This window comes from Sceloporus occidentalis, unplaced genomic scaffold (genome assembly GCF_023333645.1).
Source record: "Sceloporus occidentalis isolate IW3139 unplaced genomic scaffold, rSceOcc1.0.p SCAF_10, whole genome shotgun sequence".
NCBI lineage: Eukaryota > Metazoa > Chordata > Lepidosauria > Squamata > Phrynosomatidae > Sceloporus > Sceloporus occidentalis.
In genome coordinates this window covers 9,336,255-9,357,295 of record NW_028316990.1, presented here as the reverse complement: position 1 = coordinate 9,357,295, position 21,041 = coordinate 9,336,255, and the positions used below count along the sequence as shown (strand labels likewise).

Here is a 21,041-nt window from a genome sequence, read left to right as displayed (position 1 = left end):
TGAGGGGAAAGGCCTACAGAAAATCTCAAGGCATGGACAGGCTCATATAGGGAGATACATTACTTCAGATAACCTGGAAGGGGAGTAGGAGGCTCTGGACCCGGGGTATAAATACAGATGATGATAGATAGATAGATAGATAGATAGATAGATAGATAGATAGATAGATAGTGAGGGTCATATGGGGCCCATGGAAGAGAGTAGCCCCCCTCTTTTTTGGAAGAATTAAGTTCCTACGGCAGTGCAGGAATCTCCAAATCTGTAATATGTTAACCACTCTTGTGTATTTATAACGTTTGTTAACTACCAACAACCTCATGTTTTGTTTTTTTAAAGTCTGAACCATGAGATGCATCCAAACTTATTTGGGTGTTGTTTCTGAAATTTCTCTTCTGAAGTTGCTCACGTCCATAATCCAATCTGTGCCTCGGAAGAAAAGGCCACGAGATGAAATTCTGCAAAGAGAATTCTCTCACACACTTAAGCTAGGAAGCTATGCTCGGCCGCTCAAGAGCCCCGCGATGCTGTGTGCCGAAAGAGAGCTGATGTAATTTGCAGACTAGTTTCTGGCACAACCCTGAGATCAATAATCTACTTAGCGGGAAGTTTGCTGGCTCTCTCCGCCTTCTTTCTCCCACTTTGCTTCATTAGCGAGCCTACAGAAACCTTTCCATGAACCTTGGCACCATCCTCGGCTTCCGATTTGGATTCCGCGGTTCTTTGGCTTCAGTGGTTATTAACCTCATCCCATACTTTTCCCCTCAGTAGACAAGAATTGGGGGGGGCATGAGAGTAGTATTCCTATCTCTGTTTTTACTCATTGTTATTATTTTTAAACACACACACACACACACACACACACAAGTTGAGTCTCCCTTATCTGAAATGTTTGGGACCAGAAGAATTTTGGATTTTGCATTTTTTTGGATTTTGGAATATTTGCATATGTATAACGACGAAACCCAGTTCTAAACATGAATAATAATAATAATAATAATAATACTAAGATTCATTTATTTATATTCCGCTTTTCCATAAAGGAATCAAAGCGGATTACAACAGGTATAAATGAAATTCATTTGTGTGTCGTATATGCTTTATGCACATAGCCTGAAGGTAATTTATGCAATATTTTTAATGATTTTGAGCATGAAACAAAGTTTGTGCACACGGAACTATCAGAAAGCAAAAGTGTTATGATCTCAACCACCCATGAAAGACGTTTTGGTTTTTGGAGTATTTTGGATTTTGAAATTCCCTATAAGGGAGACTGAGCCTGCATAATATTGTATTCTGACTTGTATTGAGACACAGCCATTGCCTCATTTGCATTGGGGCAATGGATTACTGTTGGGTTTTGTGGGTGCATTTTTATGAGGCCGGCCTAAGATGCTAAGCCCTATCCCTAAGATACAAAGATAGTTTCCACAAAACCCAGTGTGGGGGCTCTACCGCAGTTCAACAGGCCATGGCATGTGCTGAGAAGAAATTGCAGTGTTCCTCCAACTTCAGGTGACACTGTTAGCACGGGATGTTGGAAACCCTTCTCCTATCAAAGATTCTCTCTTTGCCCCTCTCCTCATTGTGGTTAAAGCCATGAGGTTGGTTAGATGGGATAGGACTTCCTTCATGCCTCTTGCAGTATTTCAGTATTGCAGTCTCTCAAGCTTTCCCTTTGCTCAACTAGAGACGGCAATGCATGGGCCTCAATGATCTGTCTGACTAGGTAACTGACCCTTTTGATTCCAACGACTAACTCCCAAGTGTCTGTGATCGCATATACAAATCCTCCTCCACGCTTGGACTTCTTCAGACCCCCTCTGAAGCCAGGCCTCACAAAATGTTCTCCGTTTTCTAATGGAGAACTACAGAGCAGATGTGAACTGTTTTACATGCCTTGCATTACTGTTGTCCTTCTGCCCAGCTTGGGCACTGACCATGCTGGATGGTGCAAGAGGCATTTGAAGAATTCTGGTTTCCCAGGCTCTACAATAACAAATGTCTCCTCCTTCTCCTTTTTTTAGGGAAAGAATTAGGAGTTATTCCCTCTCTTGTCGCCTCCATCCCTGTCATTTTCGTTTTCCTGTTTGCACAGGAATCATAGGATCATAGAGTTGGAAGAGACCGCAAAGGCCATCCAGTCCAACCCCATTCTACCATGCAGGAACTCTCAGTCAAAGCATCTCTGACAGATGGCCATCCAGCCTCTGCTTGAAGACCTCTAAGGAAGGAGACTCCACTACACTCTGAGGGAGTGTGTTCCACTATCGAACAGCCCTTACTGTCAGGAAGTTCTTCCTAATGTTGAGGTGGAATCTCTTTTCCTGGAGCTTGCATCCATTGCTCCGGGTCCTAGTCTCTGGAGCAGCAGAAAACAAGCTTGCTCCCTCAACATGACATCCCTTCAAATATTTAAACAGGGCTATCATATCACCTCTTAACCTTCTCTTCTTGAGGCTAAACATAACCAGCAATTCCCTCAGGCGTTCCTCATAGGGATTCATGGTTTCCAGACCCATCACCATTTTGGACACATGGCTCCAGTTTCTCCACATCCTTTTTAAATTGTGGTGCCCAGAACTGGACACAATATTCCAGGTGAGGTCTAACCAAAGCAGAATAAAATGGGACTATTACTTCCCTTGATATAGACACTATACTTTTATTGATGCAGCCTAAAATTGCATTGGCCTTTTTAGCTGCCACATCACACTGTTGACTCATGTTCAACTTATGGTCTACTTGGACTCCTAGATCCCTTTCACGTGTAGTTTCATTCAGCCAGGTATCACCCATCCTAAATCTGTTCATTTCATTTTTCCACCCTAAGTGCAGTACCTTACATTTCTCTGTGCTGAAATTTATTTGTTAGCTTTGGCCCAGCTTTCTAATCTATTAAGATCATCCTGAAGTTTGATCCTGTCCTCAGGGGTATTAGCTACTCCTCCTAATGTGGTGTCTTCTGCAAATTTGATAAGTATACCCCCAGTCTTCCTCAGCTCCTCCAGCCTTTCTTTGCCTTGCTGCTGGTGGAAACTACTTCTGTAGTTTCTGCTACTTCTACCCTCTTTCTCTGACATATACACACATACACACACATGCGCACGCCTTCACCATCACAGCATTACATGCAAGAAAGGGTTACTCTCTTCTTTTTGGTTCCCCAGCACTGGATATTTCCTCTTGCTTTGTTCACTGTGATGCATATTTCATAGGCTGTAGCTTCCCAGCTGGCAGGAGCCTGCAAACTCTTGGAGCATAGCGGGTATTGTCTGTCTTGTTTGTTTGTTTGTTTGTTTTTGAAGCCTCCACCATCACCATTTCCCCCTTTCTCCCCTCCTTCCTCGAAAAGGGAAGAAAAGAGACACTTGCCTAGATAGCAGAACCAGACTCTGAGAGTTGGAACAATGGGGCGCTGTCAGTAGATAAAACGGTTTTGCAGCTGTAAAATAACACCACATTTCTTAATTTGGGAGATTTTTTTTTTTTGAGAGTGAGCAGTTTTTGGTGGCTGTGGGGATGTTTCAAAAAGAAGAGAGCAGTGTGAAACTAGCTAAGTTGTAGAGCACACTCTGTCAATGGGTTCAGTCCTATTGAGTCAGTGGCTTTTATGTCAGAGGAGTGGTAAATCTACTCTGTGCTTTATTCAAGTTTTTTTAGCACTATCTAGCATGAACACTAGCTGTAAAATATATTCAGCACCCTGGGCAGCTCCTGCAGAAATATGCATCGCGGCAAACAAAGCAGGTCAGTGAAAATTCAGCATTCCCAAGCAAATTTCCAGAGTCATTTGGAGAGACCCCTCCATTGACATCTGCTTGCATGCTAACTGACCAAACATACTAGTCTGAGACTGCTGCGCCGCAAATCCATTACCATTGGTTGCCCTGGCCAGGACTGATGTGAGTTCTGATCCCAGACATCTACAAGCCACCATTTTGCCTGCACAGTTTTATTATGATTGGCAGAGACCCTCCACCATCTTAGATAGGGCAAGAAAGAGAAGTTTTTTCCATCACCTTCCCAGCCTCCTTTGCAAGCAGAAAGACCTCAGACCTTACTGTTAAGATACCAGAGTGTAAACTTGGGATCTGGAGGTGCTCCAGGGACTATCCCTCTTGGTGGCTTTCCCTTGCCAAGAGACATGTGATGTCCACACCTCTATCAGTCTCAGCTGGAGGCCAGCCTGACGCTGAAATACACTGAGCGGCATCTCCAAGAACCCTCCTAGAGGCACATTAAATATTTAACAAACCAGGGAGCTTGAGTGATGTTTCTCCTTCCTGTGGGGAGCTGGTAATAAAATAGCCAGCTGGACTTTCCCCAATGAAACACCTCTGTTCTTTACATTATACAGAAGACACCATTCCCCTGGAAGGATGGAGATGAAGGTGGCACCAAGCTGGCTGGCCGAATGTCCCTGTGACTCACCAATTTCTATGAAGCCAATGGGTTTGCAAATGCATGCAGGGAAAGGCAGACACATCCTTTGGCTGCAGGGTGTATAGCTATGTGGTGGGAGGGAATGAGGGCATTGCTCCCCACAAGTAAAAATTCTGGTCCCCAAAATGAAATTTCTAGCATTGCAGAGGGTGAGACCTTGAAAATGGTTCACACCTAGAATTCTAAGATATAGTGTGTCCACCTTCCCTTGCTATCCTTCCTTGTTGCTTTTTTTTGCTTGCCGCTTCTTATTTCTTTAGAAACTCTGGGCCGAACTGACAGGCCAAAATAAAGCTGCTTTGGATCACTTTGGAGGCATGCTGTTGAAATGATGCATGCGCTGTAAGAGTCTGGAAAGCGCACAAAAGCCAGGCTCCAATCCTAAGGACTGGAGTGCAGCTTTGGCATAGCTTCTGGCCTCTTCAGATGCATGTGTCATTTAAACAGCATACCTCCAAAGTGACCCGAAGCAGCTTTATTTTGGCCTGTCTGTTCAGGCTCTCTGTTTCTGGAAGCTCAACTGAAGTTTGAAGTTACTGGAATGCTAGAAATTTGGGGACTGAAGGAACACTTCCTTAGGAGGGCATACTTCTTATTATACTCCTTTTGCACCTCCCCTCAGTAGCTCTTGGGTCTCTCAGCCTAAAAGCAGTCCTAGGACATATCTGCACAGGCCAAAGCCCCAGTTCGAGTGTGAAGCCAGTTCTGCACCGAATCTAGGCCATCCCTCCATTAAACCAGTTTAAAAAGACTTAAATTTTGTTTTCAGGAAAAGCCAGAATAATGCCAATTGTCCCGCTATGCCACCTGGCATCGATGTTACTAGCATGAGTTGCTCCCTCTGAGATCACAACAAAGTGCCCAGCCATGGGATTGATGCTGGACAACTTGTTTTTGACCTCAGAAGGAGGGATTTGTGTTAGTGCTGGAAGCAGACAGCACAGTGTGATGCGGGTGTAGACAGCTGCCCAGTGTTGCTCTGAAGCGTGGAGATAACTGGAGGAATTCAGGGCAGCATTGGGGCCAGAATATTCCAGGAGCAGCCCATAGTATTCTGGCCAGTGTTGACCTGCCCCTAGTTAGTCTAGGTAATGATAGGTGAGGAATGATGGAAGGTGCAGTCCCAAAACATGTGGAGGGCCACCATTGCTCACTTCAGCTTGGAAAGCTATTATGCCCTGGCACTGGTCAGTCACTTATTTCCTCCTTCTTTTTAAATGATGAATTTATTTTGCTGGGCTGCTCTGCTGTTTTAAATTGGCTGCCTTTACTGTTTTTCTTTACTGGGGGTGTGGGATGTTGGAAGAGACCTATATTCCTTTTGTTCATTTATTTCCATACTCTGTCCTTCAGTGACTTCCCAGGGATGTTTACGTCTCTTTTATTTTATTGCCTGTTTTTAACTCTTGTAAGCTGTTTGGTGGTGTTTTTGTAAAGAAGAACAACAACACAAAACCACATCAATAGTAAATAAAATAAAATAAAGGGGGTGGTGTAGGAATCTGCAGGTTTTGAATTCCCAACATGACGACTCCTCTTCTGATCCCTCTGTCTCCAAGGCATGCTTGTGAATTAAAATTAATCACCTCTTTAAAAGAGAATAGACAATGATTTAAATTATGCTCAGGAATTTCTGGGTCATTTCATCTATCCCTAGCACCCTGCTTGTGCATGTGGAGTGTTTGGTGAAATGCAGTCCCGTCCCCCCCCCGGCTCCGTAAGCATATAATTTTATATATCTGTGTCTGCCTACCTACCTGTCCATCTGTATCTGTCTATGTCAAGCTAGATATCTAGCGTCTGGGACTCATCACTTTGTAAAATATGTTTATTTTCAGTAAATCATTTGCCTATTGCATCAGAAACATCTCACCTGTGTAAATAAGTAATTTTATTTTTTGATGATATTACAGAGTGGTCCTGGCATTTAAAATCTCTCTTTTTATTCTTTCTCTCCCTCATTTCTCTTTCCCTTACATTTAAAAGTGTGAAACCTAGCCAAAATGAAAAGCAAATTGATCGTATTATTCTCAGCCTCCTTTATGAAAAGTTACCGTTGCAAAGCCAGATGCGAAATATGGCTTTTGCAGATTACAGTCTGGGCTCTGGGTGACTTTCCCCCCGCTCTGTTTTTTAGTTTTTAGGTTTTTTTGCTCGGCGTTGTCTCCCCAAGGAGCCGAAATCTGCCTCCTCTCCAGCAGGAGGGAAATGGCACAGCTCCGAAATTGCCTTCTGTAGCCTGCTGCAGGACACGCGGCTCGTAGCAGCGATAATGCCGCTTGTGTGGAAAGAGAGCTTATGGGAGAATTTTTAATTACAAATGGGTATGTGGGACCAGGTTGCCAAGGAGATGGGTAATGTGCTGCTGAGCGTTTTACTACTAGCAAATCTGCCAGAATAGGCGGCGATTAAAAGTTTATTGCTCCTGATGCCAGATTGGTGGGCTTCCTGCAAAATGAGCCCCTTGCTCCTTGGTTCACACCTCATAAAACCCCTGCAGCTGCCAGGATGCTACTGGTCAAGGTGCGCTTGTGTGTCCTGGACACAGGTGAGCAGAGTGTGCGACACAAGGGTACAAGACAGATATGGCCTTGCGTTGCTGTGCTGTCACTTTCTTAATTGCCATCAAGTCAGCTTTGACTCAGGGCAACCCCATGAAGGAGAGACCTCAAAGGCACCCTGTTATCAGCAACCCTGTTAAGGTCCTGCAGACTTGACAAGATGTCATGTTGAGGATGGAGCGAGCTTGTTTTCTGCTGCTCCAGAGACTGGGGTGAGGAGCAGTGGGTTCGAACTACGGGGAAAAAGATTCCACCTCAACATTAGGAAAAACATCCTGATGATAAGAGCTGTTCAACAATGCAATATGCTTCCTCAAAGAGCGGTGGAGTTTCCTTCTTTGGAGGTTTTTAAACAGAAGCTGGATGGTCATCTTTCACAGGGAGGGCTTCAGTGGTGCTTTCCTGCTCAGCAAGAGGTTGGACTGGATGGCCCTTGGGGTCTCTTCCAACTCTATGATTCTATGATTCTAACTCAGGGCAGCTAGGGTTTTCTTGTTTAGTCTATCCACTTATATAGTGGTCATCCTCTTCCTCTGAAAGAAGCTGGTAGCATGAGCTTTCATAGGCTTGAGTCCAAACCTGAGGAAGCAGACTACCAGTGCCTTTCTTTCAGTTAATGTCAAAGGTGCTCCAAGATCCCTTTGCATACTTATTTTCACTTAATAGTCATTGGTAGACTTAATTCCTCCTTCATATCCCTGTAAAACCATCTAAAGTTAAGGGTCATCACCACCTTGTCACAGACTAGTGAATTTCATAAATTAATCATGCGCACTCCTCAGATGGAGAAACAAAGGAAGCTATTTTGGTCCAAGGGAACAAAAGCAAGCCGAAATTCACAGATAAGCAATACCTTTGTTGTTGTTAGCTGACTTTGAGTCTACCTCAACTCTTGGCAACCCTGTGAATGAGACATCTCTAACCCCTCCTATCTTCTTCTACCTCTCTGATCAAGTCTTGCATTCTCAGGCCTATGGTTTCCCTGATTGAATCTATCCATCTGCCTTGCAGTCTTCCTCTCTTTCTATTGCCCTCTACTTTCCCCAGCATCATTGTCTTTTCTAATGAGTAGTGCCTTCTTTTGTGATGTGGCTGAAATATGACAGCCTCAAAATTTAGTCATTTTTGTTTTCCAGGGAGAGTTCAGGCATGATTTGCTTTAGGACCCAATACCTTTATTAGAACTGAGTAAAATGTTACGGGAATGTGCAGGCTTTTGAGTTCTCCAGAACTCATCATCCAGCCAAGCAGGATAAAAATCAAAGGGGCACAGGAAAGAAAGAAGCAGGGGGGTTGAGAAATCTGGTCAAATGTTGTAACCCTGTTGTCTGCAGAGAAGGAAGTGGCAGTGCCACTGTTAGGTGTGAATGTACCAGACAGCACCCCGTAGCCTTGCTACGAGACAGAGAGAAATAAATATTAGGTCTGATGGATATGCTTAATCAGGGAGGCCATGGGCTTGAGTCTAGAGGACTTTTACAGAGCAGTGGAGGACAAGGGGTCTTGGAGATGTCTCATCCCCAAGGGTCACCACGAGTCTGGGTTGACTCGACTAATTTAACAACAACAACTGTGTTTCTGAAAACCCAAGGCTGATTGCATCTCCTCCTCTTCTCTTTAGTGGAAAGCAAAGGTTCCTGAAAAATCCTAATTCCTAAACCAACTGGGCTTCTGGAGAGCTGGCTGAAACATTGGCGAGCAAGGATTTAATCTCTTTTCTCTAGCCAGCACCGCTGTCTGCCCTTAGCGTTGTTAGTGTGAGGGTAATGTTGCGTGCATGGCTGCCTGTGTATGAGTGTGTCCTGCAGTGTGGCAAATACTGTGTGGCTAGTACCATGCGGCAGTTTAAAAACCAGGAGGGGGCACTGGCTAAGAGCCTCCTGCTGTTCTTTTCGCTCTGATTAAAAATGGTTTATTCAGATTTCTGATTTTTGTTAAGCAAATGGATTGATAAAATAACTCATTTATGCAGACAGCATGAGCAGAAATGATTTTCTTCGCTCCTCCTTAACACTTCCCACCCTGCCACCCCTGCCACGAAGAAACTTCCCTAGTATTCCTTAAGTACTTTGATTCAGGTAATCATTTAATTGCAAATCTATAAACCAGCAGGGCAAGCCTTTTGCATTGTTAACCAGTGCTGGGTGGTGATGATGGTGGAAGGTGGAATGTGCCATCCTGGAAATGCGTCTTTAAAATTTAAATGTTATTGTCTCCCCCCCCCCCCCCCGCATGCTGCCACTGGTAATCTTGGAGAGCACAGCTGGCGCGTTTACAACCATGTCCCACTAGAAAGATTAGCATTTTTTAAACTTTTTGCTGCTTAGGCGTGCTTTTTTTGTTCCTCCTCCTCTCCCTTCATCTTGGGGGGAACGCTGCTCCCTACATACCAATGCCTGTGTCTGACTTTCCCCTCTAAAACAAGGACATGATCCATCAAGGGATATCTCCTGGACGAACTCTCTTGGAGCAAAAGATGTCCGCTCCAATGGTGAACAACCCTTGTGGGTTGCAAAGGAGAAAAGAGTATTACATTCTCTTTCCTAAATAAATTTCATTGAAAGGATGTTGGTCCTTTTTCATTCTGGCCTTCCACATTAGCCCAGTGCTTTCATGTGGCAAGTGGCAGCATTTCCAGACATAGCCAGGTTTTTAGAGATGTTGAGATTTTAAACCAGGGTGACCAGACTCCTTTTCCAGGACATGTCCTACACATCAATCTTCTGTCCAGGAGGAATTTCAAAAATGTCTTCCATTTTGGGCATGACTAAGAAGTGTTTTTAGCTTTTATTTTATAATATCCTACACTTTTCTTGTCCTCCTTTGTTGTTACGGCATCTGGTCACCTTGTGGGGGGACAGAAACCTATTCTATCCCCCCCCCCCAGCTCTCTGCAAGCTGCACCTCCTCCAGCAAGCCCAATCACAGTCCCTCTCAAAATGGCAACTCTCTCGGTCTCATTTATTTGTCTTTTTGGCTATCTGTGGATCTCTCCTCCAGCACCACTTTTCAAGGCATTGATCTTCTTTCACAACCAGCCATAGGAATTGGAACTACTATGACGTGGATCGTTCTGACTGTCGTGGATGGTTCTGCTGTAGGCATGTAATTAGTCCAACTTTTATATGAGGTCTTTGATGCCATTTCTATGGCCTAGTCAATTGTGATGAGCACTTTAAGCAAACATATGGGATTTTTTGGCTCTACCCCTTTTGCCTTTGGTCCTGCCCATTGCTGGAAAGTGGCCCTGGAAGACTTCTGTGAAATTGTGTTTAGCCTTCAGGCTGAAAGAGGTTCCCCACCTTTCCTTTCAAAGGTATCCTGCTTTCCCATTCTCAGGTAAACAAAGGCCTAAATACCTTGAATGTAACCAAAGCTAAGCAGGGGGAGTTGTTGGTACTTGGATGGGGGATGTGAAGACACACCCAGCTAAAGATGGTGGCAGATTTGGGTGTGCAATGCCAGTACCCTGGTGAAATCAAACTCTTTTACCCAAAAAGGCTCTCATGCTGAATGTAAAGTTCAAAGGGGGGGAAGTTTAATTTAAAGAACAAAAGTAAAGCATTTTCTCCTCCCCAGCTCTAGATAACTTGAAATAAAAGATACTTTACAGTTTGCTTCAGGGTGTCATCTCTCTGGGTTTGATCTTGGTTTGATCTCCTCTCTCAATGGAGCTGGTGCAGGGTCTTTCAGCTCCTGAATTCTTTGACTTATTTGATGTTGGTAACTAATTTGGTTAACTTATTCCTGGTAACTAAATCGGCTAACTAGTTCCTGGTAACTGATTTGGCTAACATGTAAGAAATGCCCTTTCTGGCTGTCTGGGCCTGTTTGCCACCAAAAAACAGCTCTCTGCAAGCTCACAGCAAAGACTGCCTAAACTAAAAGCCCCTAGCTACAACAGAACATGCTGGGAAGGCGCAAACCAAACCTGGAAAAATGCAGGGGATCCTACAGCTCCTCCCACAACTAATACAATGAACATTTCCTACACTAAAACATACCATGACCTGAACCAATATGAAAGGAAATGTAGGGGCAGAGTCAAACAGTCCTGGCTGGACATCACAGGGGGCCACTAAAGATCAGGTTCTATATTTTTCAGAGGAAGGAACTAGCAAAGCCACCTCTGAGTATTCCTTGCTTAATAAAACCCTCAGAAAATGCATGCAGTCACCATAAGTCAAGAAGCAACTTGAAGGTGGAAGCACACACAATGTGTCAGAAGCGTGAGGTTCCAAAGCAAAATCTTTCCAGGTCAAAAAATGGCAGTTGCTTTGTGGGATCCACTGGAAGGTCATTTAATCCAGCAGAGTGAATGTCCATCACAGGTTCTTGCTGTACTTTGTCAGCCTAAGGGCCAGGTTATCCTAGAAATGATCCCCTAAGTGACAGATCCCCACTCCTCTGGGAGCAGAGGAATTGTATCTGAGAAAAGCGTCTTGTCCCTCCATTAGCCCACCTTGCCTAATAGAGAGGTAAAATTGAAGCATTGAAAATATGCATTTTATAATCACCTGGATTTATTCCTTCAGAGAGTTTATTACAACCTTTTTATTTTCATGCGTGGCAAATGTAATCTTATCTGGCACGCCGGCTGGCCTCGCTCAGCTTGCTGAATCCGTTTTGCGGCAGAAAGCTATCAAACGCCAGCCTTCCAGGGCACACCGTGTCTGCATGTTAAAGTTGCTTGAACGCATTAAAGCAGCTGAAACGTGCATTAAAATATGGCACTTGGAGAATAGGATATCTATGCAATTAGCCATCTGATGCTTTCAACAGCTGCTTGTAAGTTAGATCCGGTGTATCAACAAAAGGGAAGGCCTTGGAGATTTGGCAGAAGAAAGGACAGGTAGCTACTTGCTTGCAGAGCAATAACTCCACTGAGAGTGAGGAGTGCGTTTAAATTTGGGAGCGCGAGGGCCTGTTAACATCTAAGCTCATTTTTGAGGAGTGCAGGAGGTGAGCAGGTGTAGCCCAGGAGCATTTCTTTCCGTGCATTTTCACATACACACACACTACTGTTCAATCACTACCAGCTGATAATGCCAAACTAGTTCACATGCTCCGTGGGCACTGGGGAACACAACCAGCATCACTGCGAGTTCAGGAAGCAAAATCCTATTAAGATAACGTCACGGGCTTTCTGTTTTTACTGTTTGCAAGCCAGCAGCGATGTCGCAAAATGGCACAACAGGGAGGCGCCTGCTGCCAAGGAGCCCACGCTCTAGATAAGACAGCAGGTTGTGCCTCTGCCAGACTCCCGAGCCGAAGGGATGAGGAATTTGGAGCCCGTCCAGCCGTTTGTGATTCACACCAGGAGTGGTGGCCTCCCGCTCTCCATCCCTCTCTCAAACTCTCTTTCTCTCTCTGTGTGTGTGTGTGTGTATGGAGAACTCTCACCAATGTTGGATGGGGATTTGCACTGCAGACTACCCGACTCTTTTCCCAAGGGATTCAATATTTTGGCATTATTTTATTTACTTAGTTATATAAGAGGAAATCACCAAATCATAAGAGTTGGAAGAGACCCCAAGGACCATCCAGTTCAACCCATTTCTGCCATATAAGAAGATGGGACAGATGGCAATCCAGCCTCTGCTGCGAAACCTCCAAAGGAGGACCTTTCTTTCAGACCTTAACACTTCCTTCAGCACCATTCAAGCAGGAACTGCTTCTAAGCAATATTCTTATTAGTCTGCTCCTTGCAATGCAGGGATAGAAAGAAAATCAATGAATACAAATAAAGGGGGAAAGGAGTACAAAAGTGCCACCACCACCACCTGCAAAAAGTAAAAAAGTTGTACAACACAAAAGAAAGAATGCCAGTGACATAGTGATTTGAGTGTTGGACTACGACTCTGGGGACCATTGTTCAATTCGCAGCTCAGGCATAAAACCCACTGGGTTACCTTGGGCGAGTCACATACTCTCAGAGAAAGGCAATGGCAAACCACCTCTGAACAAATTTTGCCAAGAAAACCCTACGATCAGGTCAACTTAGGGTTGCTGTAAGTCGGAAACAACTTTAAGGCACAGAACAACAAGAAGAAATGCCACTTTCTTGCAAAACTGTTTCCTAAAGCCTGCCAAATAAAAAAAAAGGTTTCACCTACTGACAAAAGTCCAGCAAGGAGGAAGTTCCAAAGCCCAGGCGCAGCCACGGAGAAGGCTCCGGAAGGCTCTGGGGTGTTGATCTGGGACCATACAAGTAGTTGGTAATCAACAAAACAATGAAAATGGCATCCTGAACCATAGTGTATAATATAGGTTGAATCTCCCTTATCCAGAAATCCAAAAACCAAAGTATTCCAAAAACCAAGGTTTTTTCATGGGGCGCTGGGCTTGCGACACCTTGGCCTTGTCTCTCCAGAGATTCTGGATATTGTTGTGTGTGTTGTGAGAGTGCAGCTATTTAGGATGATGGAGGAATGAATGCAAACAACTGTTTTGCTTGTGGATTACAAGGCATCCCCTTTTTTTTTCTCCAGGTGACCCCAGGTTTGGATGAGAAAGAAGGGGAGCTCTTTGTGAAAGGACCCACAGTGTTTCAGGAATACTGGAACAAACCTAAGGAGACCAGGGATGCTTTTACTCCGGACGGCTGGTTCAAAACAGGTACTCTGCTCCAGGTTGGGGGGGGGGCATAACGGGTTGGTGGAACTGTTTGTTTTCTGTACATACACTTCAATTTCCCAGTTCTGATCAAGTCAGGGATTTGAACTCAAGTCCTAGTGGGACCCTTCTTGAGCTTACAGCAGTGAAATGGCGGCACAGCGTTCACTGATGTGGTTCAGCCCACAGGATTTCTGCATTTGGTATGTACGCCAGCCGAGCTCACTCCCCGTAATATAATCTTACAATATTCAGACCCAGGGTCATCCAGTGAAGCAAAACAGTGTGAGACATAGGGAGAAATAAAAAGGGGGTGTAAGTGGCAATAATTAAAATGCTTTTTTCTTTGATTAAAAATGAGACAGTGTGGTGTTGTGGTGAGAGTGCGGGAAGATCCAGGTCCTCTTTCTCACAGGGCCTGACCTACCTGACAGAATTGTTGTGCAGAGACAGGAAGATCCCCATTTGTTGGTGCCCTGAGCTCTTTGGAGGAAATGTTGGAAATTTGTTGTTTTTCTGTTCAAGTCATTTCTGACTCATGGCCTCCCCTAAACCAAATCTATAATGGGGTATACTTGACACAGTTTTTCATAGGAGGTTTGCCAATTCCTTCCTCTTAGGCTGAGAGAGTGTGGCTTGCCGAAGATCATCCAGCGGCTTTCCATGGCTGAGTAGGGGGGATTCAAACCCTGGTCTGGTAGAGTCCTAGTCCAGCACTTGAAACACTAAACCGCACTGGCTCTTAAGATTTACTCTGAGAAGGCTTGCCTTCACCTTTCTCTAAGGCTGAGAGAATGTGATTTGCCCAAGTCACCCAATGACTGAGTAGGGATTCAAACCATTGTTCCATATTCCAGTCTCTGGAGCACCAGACAATAAACTTGCTCCATCCTCACTCTGACATACCTTCAAACATTTAAACATGGCTGTCATGTCACCCTTTAACCTTCTCTTCGACAGACTAATACCCAGATCCCTAAGCATTTCCTCATAAGACTTGGTGGTTTCCAGGCCTTTCACCATTATGGTTGCCCTCCTCTGGACACATTCCAGCTTGTCCACATCCTTCTTGACTTGTGGTGCCCAGAACTGGACACAGTCTTCCAGGTGAGGTTTGACTAGAGCAGAATAAAGTGGTACAGTACTAGTACTTCCCTAGAGTTTAGACTAAAATCTTGGTCTAAAGTTTAGACTAAAATCCAGAGCAGATTCAGTGATATTGGAAGCATGGGCTACCCTGGCTGTCGGGCTTCCTAAAGAGTTCCAGCTGGCTGCAGGGAGAACATGATCAAGTCATACCTTTAAAAGGAACTTCAATTCCCATCTTCCTTGCTGCGCTCCCACTGAGTGAACCAATCGGCACTTAGAAAAGTGGTGATCCTACAAGGAGTTGTAGTCCAACCCCCCACGCTGTCAGTTTTCTTTGCCTCAGCCTTTGCTTGTGCCAGGGCAGTCCAGCCTGAGCGAGGAATGCGACAAAACCCATTATGGCCTCTTAAGCCTGTTGACCCAGCGCTCTGTTTGTCTCCTTTTTCATTATCATTATTAGCTGCGGTGGGTTGTTTGGATTAGTCACTGTGTACACACAGGACCCCGTGTCCTCTCTTTACTCAGCCCTGGTTGTCATTAATCTGGGTGACAAAACAAACTTGGGCATCCGGTTAATTTCATTACCTTCCTCCAGCCAATTCTCATTCCCCACCCCATCCTTGTCCTCCAACGTTGCACAGAAAAATGCCTCTTTATCTTGGCCAAGGATGCACTGGGTGCATCTACAGTGTAGAAATAATGCAATTTGAAACCCCTTTAAGTACTTTACCTCCATCCTATGGAATCCTGGGATTTTATAAGGTCTTTAGCCTTCTCTGCCAAAGAGTGCTGGTGCCTCACCAAACTACAGATCCTAGGATTCTGCAGACAGTTAAAATGGTGTCAAACAGCATTATTCCTACATTGTAGATGCACCCACTGTGAGAGGAAGAAAGCTGGTGTTTTATTATGTCCGTGAAAAAGAGGTTTAAATAAGAACATCCTTCTTTGAATTTCCCCTCTACAATAGCTAGTTTTCATCTGGCCTTTTTCTCTCTATCTGATCCACACTTTTTATCTGCAGTTTAATGATTCTGATCTGTCTACTTAAAGGATTTCATAGAATCTAGGGCTATCCACTCCAGCTCCCTGTCAGGCAGGAGTTGTAAAGATTATGAGATAATATGTTCCAAAATCCATATTATAATAATAAGGCCCAGCAAAAGGGCCCAGAAGTTTGGGTGCCAGCTTTTGAGATATCCAGATTTCTTCCTCAGTCAAGAAGTAACAAAATTCAGCAGGGAGAGAGAAAGGGAAAGCAAATTTTATCTTTACACTACGTTGTTGTGCAAAGCATTTTTGAATACTGAAATGCTGCTGTTGCGTCTGAGTCCATCTCAATTTATGCTTTCTGGTGACCTCTCTGTGGCCTTTCTATGTATTTTCTGTTCCACTTAAATTTTTTAAAGATAAAATGAAAGTTGTAGCCAGACGTGTTTTGCTCCTGCCCTAGTCCTCTTGTGAGCGGTGGGACTTTCCAGCTTGATGATAAACAGGCAACTCAAGAGTTTTGGGGCAATCTGATCTTGGTGTGCGGGTGCTTTCTTTTTTTGTTTCATGAACTTTATTATTTTTTGAAAAAAATATCGACCCTCCTGATGAATATTTCAGATGCAAAGGAATAGCATGCATTAATTATTGTAAAGAGATGTCTTTAGGAGAAAATGATTTTGAAATTCAGTTTAATTTCATTGTAAGGCACGGCAAACAGGAAGGGAGTATGTGTGTTTAATTGGTTCTCGGGGGTACGGCCTGGAAGATGGCATGCTTTTGTCACAGACCATTAGCGATACAGACTGCATAATGAGAAACTACAATCAGCTCACAGCTGCTGGCTCCTACGGGGAGAGAATGATATTAAATGGAAATCAGTATAAATTAAACTTAACCCTTTCGCAGGACAGATTTTTGAACTTCCAAGCTAGGAGATGGCACTGTCAAGGAGCAGGACGCTTTTAGACTGATGCTGCCTCTGGATTAGAGAAGAGTTGGGGACGTCTGGGCAACAGACCTCTGCTCTCTTCCCCCCTTTCTAATCTCATTTGACAGAGATGGGAAGAGAGTGATGGCATTTTGATTGTTTTCTGCTGGTTTCCCCCACAACCCACCCTGATTCTCCCTCCTCTTTTTGTTTTTTTGGATCTTCTGAAATGTTGGAAGGAGGGAGGCAATGTACTTCTACAAATGGTGCTGCTTGATCAAGGGTGAAATGCAAAACTCAGACAGCCTTGTTAATTATCCACAGAGCTGTGCATAATCTACATCCAATGTACATACACACACAAGCAAACACACATGCAAAAGGCCAATCTGCACACTGAGAGCGACAATCCTCCCTGAAAGAGGGTTTTTTCCAAAGAGAAGGACATCTGTTGAGGAAGCCAAAACCTGAGAGAAGAACTGGTCAATAGTCTTGTAAGAAGAAGGATGCCTTTGGAAGAAGGACTGAATGAGGGGCCAGCCAGTCTATAAGCCAAAGGCGTTATTGCCCCATAAAACTCAATAAAGTGTGGATCTGCAGCCTAAAGATGCTAACATAAACTCTCAACAAAGCTGCACACTTGTATTCCAAACCACTGAATGGTGCATGAAAATGCAGCCATTACCCACCGCCAACCATTGAGGATTAATAATGCAGTTTGGCACCACTTTAACTGCCATGGCTCCATGCTAATGCATTCTGGGATCTGTAATTTTATTAGATATTTAGCCTCCTTTGTCAGAGAACTCGAGATCTCCACCAAACTACAAATCCCTGGATTCCATAGCATGGGGCCATGGCAGACTCAGCCAGCATGATGTGGGAGATGTTCTGCTTAACTCCTTTGCTGTATTCACTGATTGTTCCAGGTATTGCCTTTGCCTTTTCCAAGTTATCTCTGAAGGAGTAAGGTATGCAAACCGTTCTGGTTTTTTTTTAAAAGCACCTATGTGCTCATGCTACATTTACATGAATAGCAGGATACTCAAGGGACCCAGTTCTGCATTCAATCAAGTGCACAGAAAACACCCACGTTTTAGAAATACACAAATGATGATGCCTCAGTTTTAAGCCTGATGAATCCCAGGGAGATACCTACTCCTAAGGGTTTGTGGTCCCCCCTTTTTTTTTATGCATAGCAGCAAAATGACTGCTACTTAGTGAGTTCTAAAGGATACATTTGAACGAGCTAAACAGAGTTAATTACCGCCGTAGCATAGAATGCAAATGAAGCAGATTGCAACTGCAGTAAGGGCTATACTAAGGCTGGATAGAGGGACAGGGGGATATCTCAAAATCCTGCTTGCCAAGATTAGATTCTTAAATGTTCAAGCAACAGCGCCGGCCATTGTTTCTTTGGCCCCAAAGAGTTTGAGAAAAGCAGGAGTGTAAACAGATGGGTTGAGGTACTTCAGATTTGAGCTGTGTGGTGTGACATCATCATCATCATCATCATCCCCTCTTTTTTCTCAATAATGCAACTCAAGGCAACGTGTGTGTGTGTACCTTCAAATCACCTGTTGACCCCATTAATTTCTGACTGTTGGCCAATTCTGGGAGCTGAAGTCCAAAACTCTTGGAGGACCCAAGTTCTCTTGCTGCTCAGAGCCATATTGGCAAACTTGTGTCTTCCTGTGAGAAATCTGAAAGGTCATTCCTTTTGTGGGAAATCACCTCCCGCCAATCCCCAGTAGTTTAAACAAAATAAAACAAGTGCAACCCACATCACCACTATCATGGTGTCCTTCCAGAAACAGTGTCTAGTAGGCATGGAGGACAGGTAATTCCTGGTCACTCAGACAAGTAAACCAAGCACCAGGTTGTACACCGATGCTACTTGTGTTGGCAGTTTTCTTGGCATGCTCCCTATCTGCCAGGTGCCAGGAATAGTGGTGTGAAGAAACAACAGTCCTTCCACATTAGTATCATGTCCACATTTCTGAAAATCCATTCGTTGCGTCTTCTTACACAGTGGGCCCAGTCCACAGGAACATCTCCTAACTCAACCTCAATAGAAAGAACACAGCCGTCGAGAGTGGCTGACGCCAATTTGACTGAAAGATGGCCTTTTGTCTTCGGCGCATGCATGCCTCTCCTCCCCACTGTGCGAAGGACTTCTCCCCTAAAGGAAAGGCGTGCTGCCGCATGAATGGCACAGAGAAACAGAATTGTCTTGCCATGTAATCTCCTAGGAGAGGCCAGCACCGCTCACAGGTGCCGGCGCATCCAGGAAACTAGAACCCAAGAGTATCCAGGGAGATTTATTTTCAATTACAGGTTGAGGCAGAGGCATGAAATAGGGCCGAGTTTGGAAGTGGTGCATAAATCCTGTGAGCAAATCCATGTATATCAGCTCCATATAATAAGACTTTATTGATTGCTATATTGTATCTGTCAGAATAAAACTCCCTTAATGCCTGCATCAGGGGCCGGGAAGATAGAGGGTTTGGCTGGGAACAGAATCTGATTCGAGGATCAATGCCGTTTGATTAATATGTCGTTAAGAAAGTAAGAGTTATTTAACTTGTTTGATGCGGGCTTTAAAACAGTGACTCATTTCTGTTAAGCTTCCCTGCTTTTAAGCGCTGGGAAAACACCAATACAATCAATGAGGCTCTTTTTGCATGTAACCAAATCCTGCCTTTTAGCGTTCGGGGCTTTTTTTGCATTCCTTTTATGGAGGTCACGTCTCTGTCTTTCATGTGCCTTTCTCAAAATGAGGGTTTAGCATATTCTAGATTTCATCAGATGTGTTGTGCAAATGCAGAAGATGGGGCCTGCATTCATTGTATCCGTAGGGAGTTTTGTGAACCTTTTGTTAATTTAGTGGATGTTGTTGTTGCTGTTGTTGTACACCTTCAAGTCATTTGCAACTTATGGCAAACCTATCATGGGGTTTTCTTACAAGATTTATTCAACTCATTTCACTTGGAATACAGTGTGCCCGCGTCCTATGCAGATTTTGGCTTATGCTGAAGCTGTGCACTGAAAGTAGCAATGTCATGTACTGCACCACACTGTGTGCACAAGCCCCATTATTTTCAATGGGGCTCAAGCATACGTGGTATTTCCCTTATGCGCATAAAGGAAGGGACGACTGTACCTAGATTCCAATCTGTGTCCCCCATCAAAACCCTTTATTGCTTCTTTTGCTTGTCTAGACTTCTTAGTCTTTTTCTTCCTTCTTCTGCCTGCTTTCTGCAATGGCTCTGATAGGCAAGAAGGTGAGATTAACTAGCTTTAAAGCTAGCCAAAAACCTGGAATGGACCCCCTGCTCCATTGACATGGAAGCCACCAGCCACCACTGCAGTTTGCTTAGTTTTTGACAGCTCTCCTTCCTTTCTCTTTCATATCTACCAGCACAAGTTAAACAGATACCACACTGTAGTAGCCACGCAGTGGGTTAGCTATGACTTTCCCTGGCACCGTCACAGTCCCCAGAGAGAAGCAGGTGTTTCCCACTCGGAGGTGGGTGTTTGTTTCCATTCATGGGCATTCACACCTGAGGCGGAAATCACTTGCGCCTGATCAACACAAACTATAAATAGAGCCCGTTTAATTAAAATCCTAGCCGGCGATGCCTTTTCTCATCCCTGTTTATTTACATGGTCTCTCTTGGTTGTAAATTCGATTAATACTATTTTTGTTGTTTAAAATTATTGCTTAATTATCGTATCCTGCAAATGTTGTGTCTAAGTTACGAGCTGGTTTCAGGCCACCATAAGAAATACACATCTCTGAGGCTGGGAAGAGGAGGAGGAGGCAAGGAGGATTTTGTAGTGACTACTCGGTTAGAAGGTAAAACGTAGCTTCTTGTTTGAAGTCAAAGGCTTTTGTGGCCGGCATCCATCGTTTTTTGTGGGGTTTTCGGGCTATGTGGCCACGTTCTAGAAGAGTTTATTCCTGACGTTTTGCGTCAGAGATGAAGATGCCAACCACAGATGCCGGAGAAACATCAGGAATAAACTCTTCTAGAACATGGCCACATAGCCCAAAAAACCCACAAAAAACTAAAGCTTCTTGTTGTTGGCAGCTGCCATCAAATTAACTTTGACTTATCCTATGAATGAGAGACCTCCAAGTTACAGCCCTTCTCAGGTCTTGCAGACTAAGGGCTTCCTTGATGGAGTCTATCCACTTGGAAAATGGTCTTCTTACTGCCTTCCACCTTACCAAGCAATACTGTCTTTTCTAGTGGGTCATGTCTTCATACGGTATATGCAACATATGAGAGTCTCAGTTTAGTCAACTTGGCAGAGCATGCAGAAGTTCCTAGACCTTCCAGAAACCCCCAGCCAGCATAGTCAGTGGCCCCATTGGTTGTGGGATACAAGAGCAGTAGCCCAAAAAA

The 21,041-nt window shown here is 44.2% G+C and overlaps 1 protein-coding gene across 2 annotated transcripts in view; it reads left to right on the top strand.

Moving 5' to 3' along the window:
* Positions 1-21,041, top strand: part of LOC149305825 (malonate--CoA ligase ACSF3, mitochondrial-like) — a 61,961-nt gene that overhangs the window by 21,543 nt on the left and 19,377 nt on the right. For both annotated transcript variants that reach the window (XM_089540659.1, XM_089540658.1), the window contains one exon: positions 13,496-13,622. In XM_089540659.1, coding sequence (XP_089396785.1) covers positions 13,496-13,622 — 127 coding nt within the window. The remainder of the gene's footprint in view (positions 1-13,495; positions 13,623-21,041) is intronic.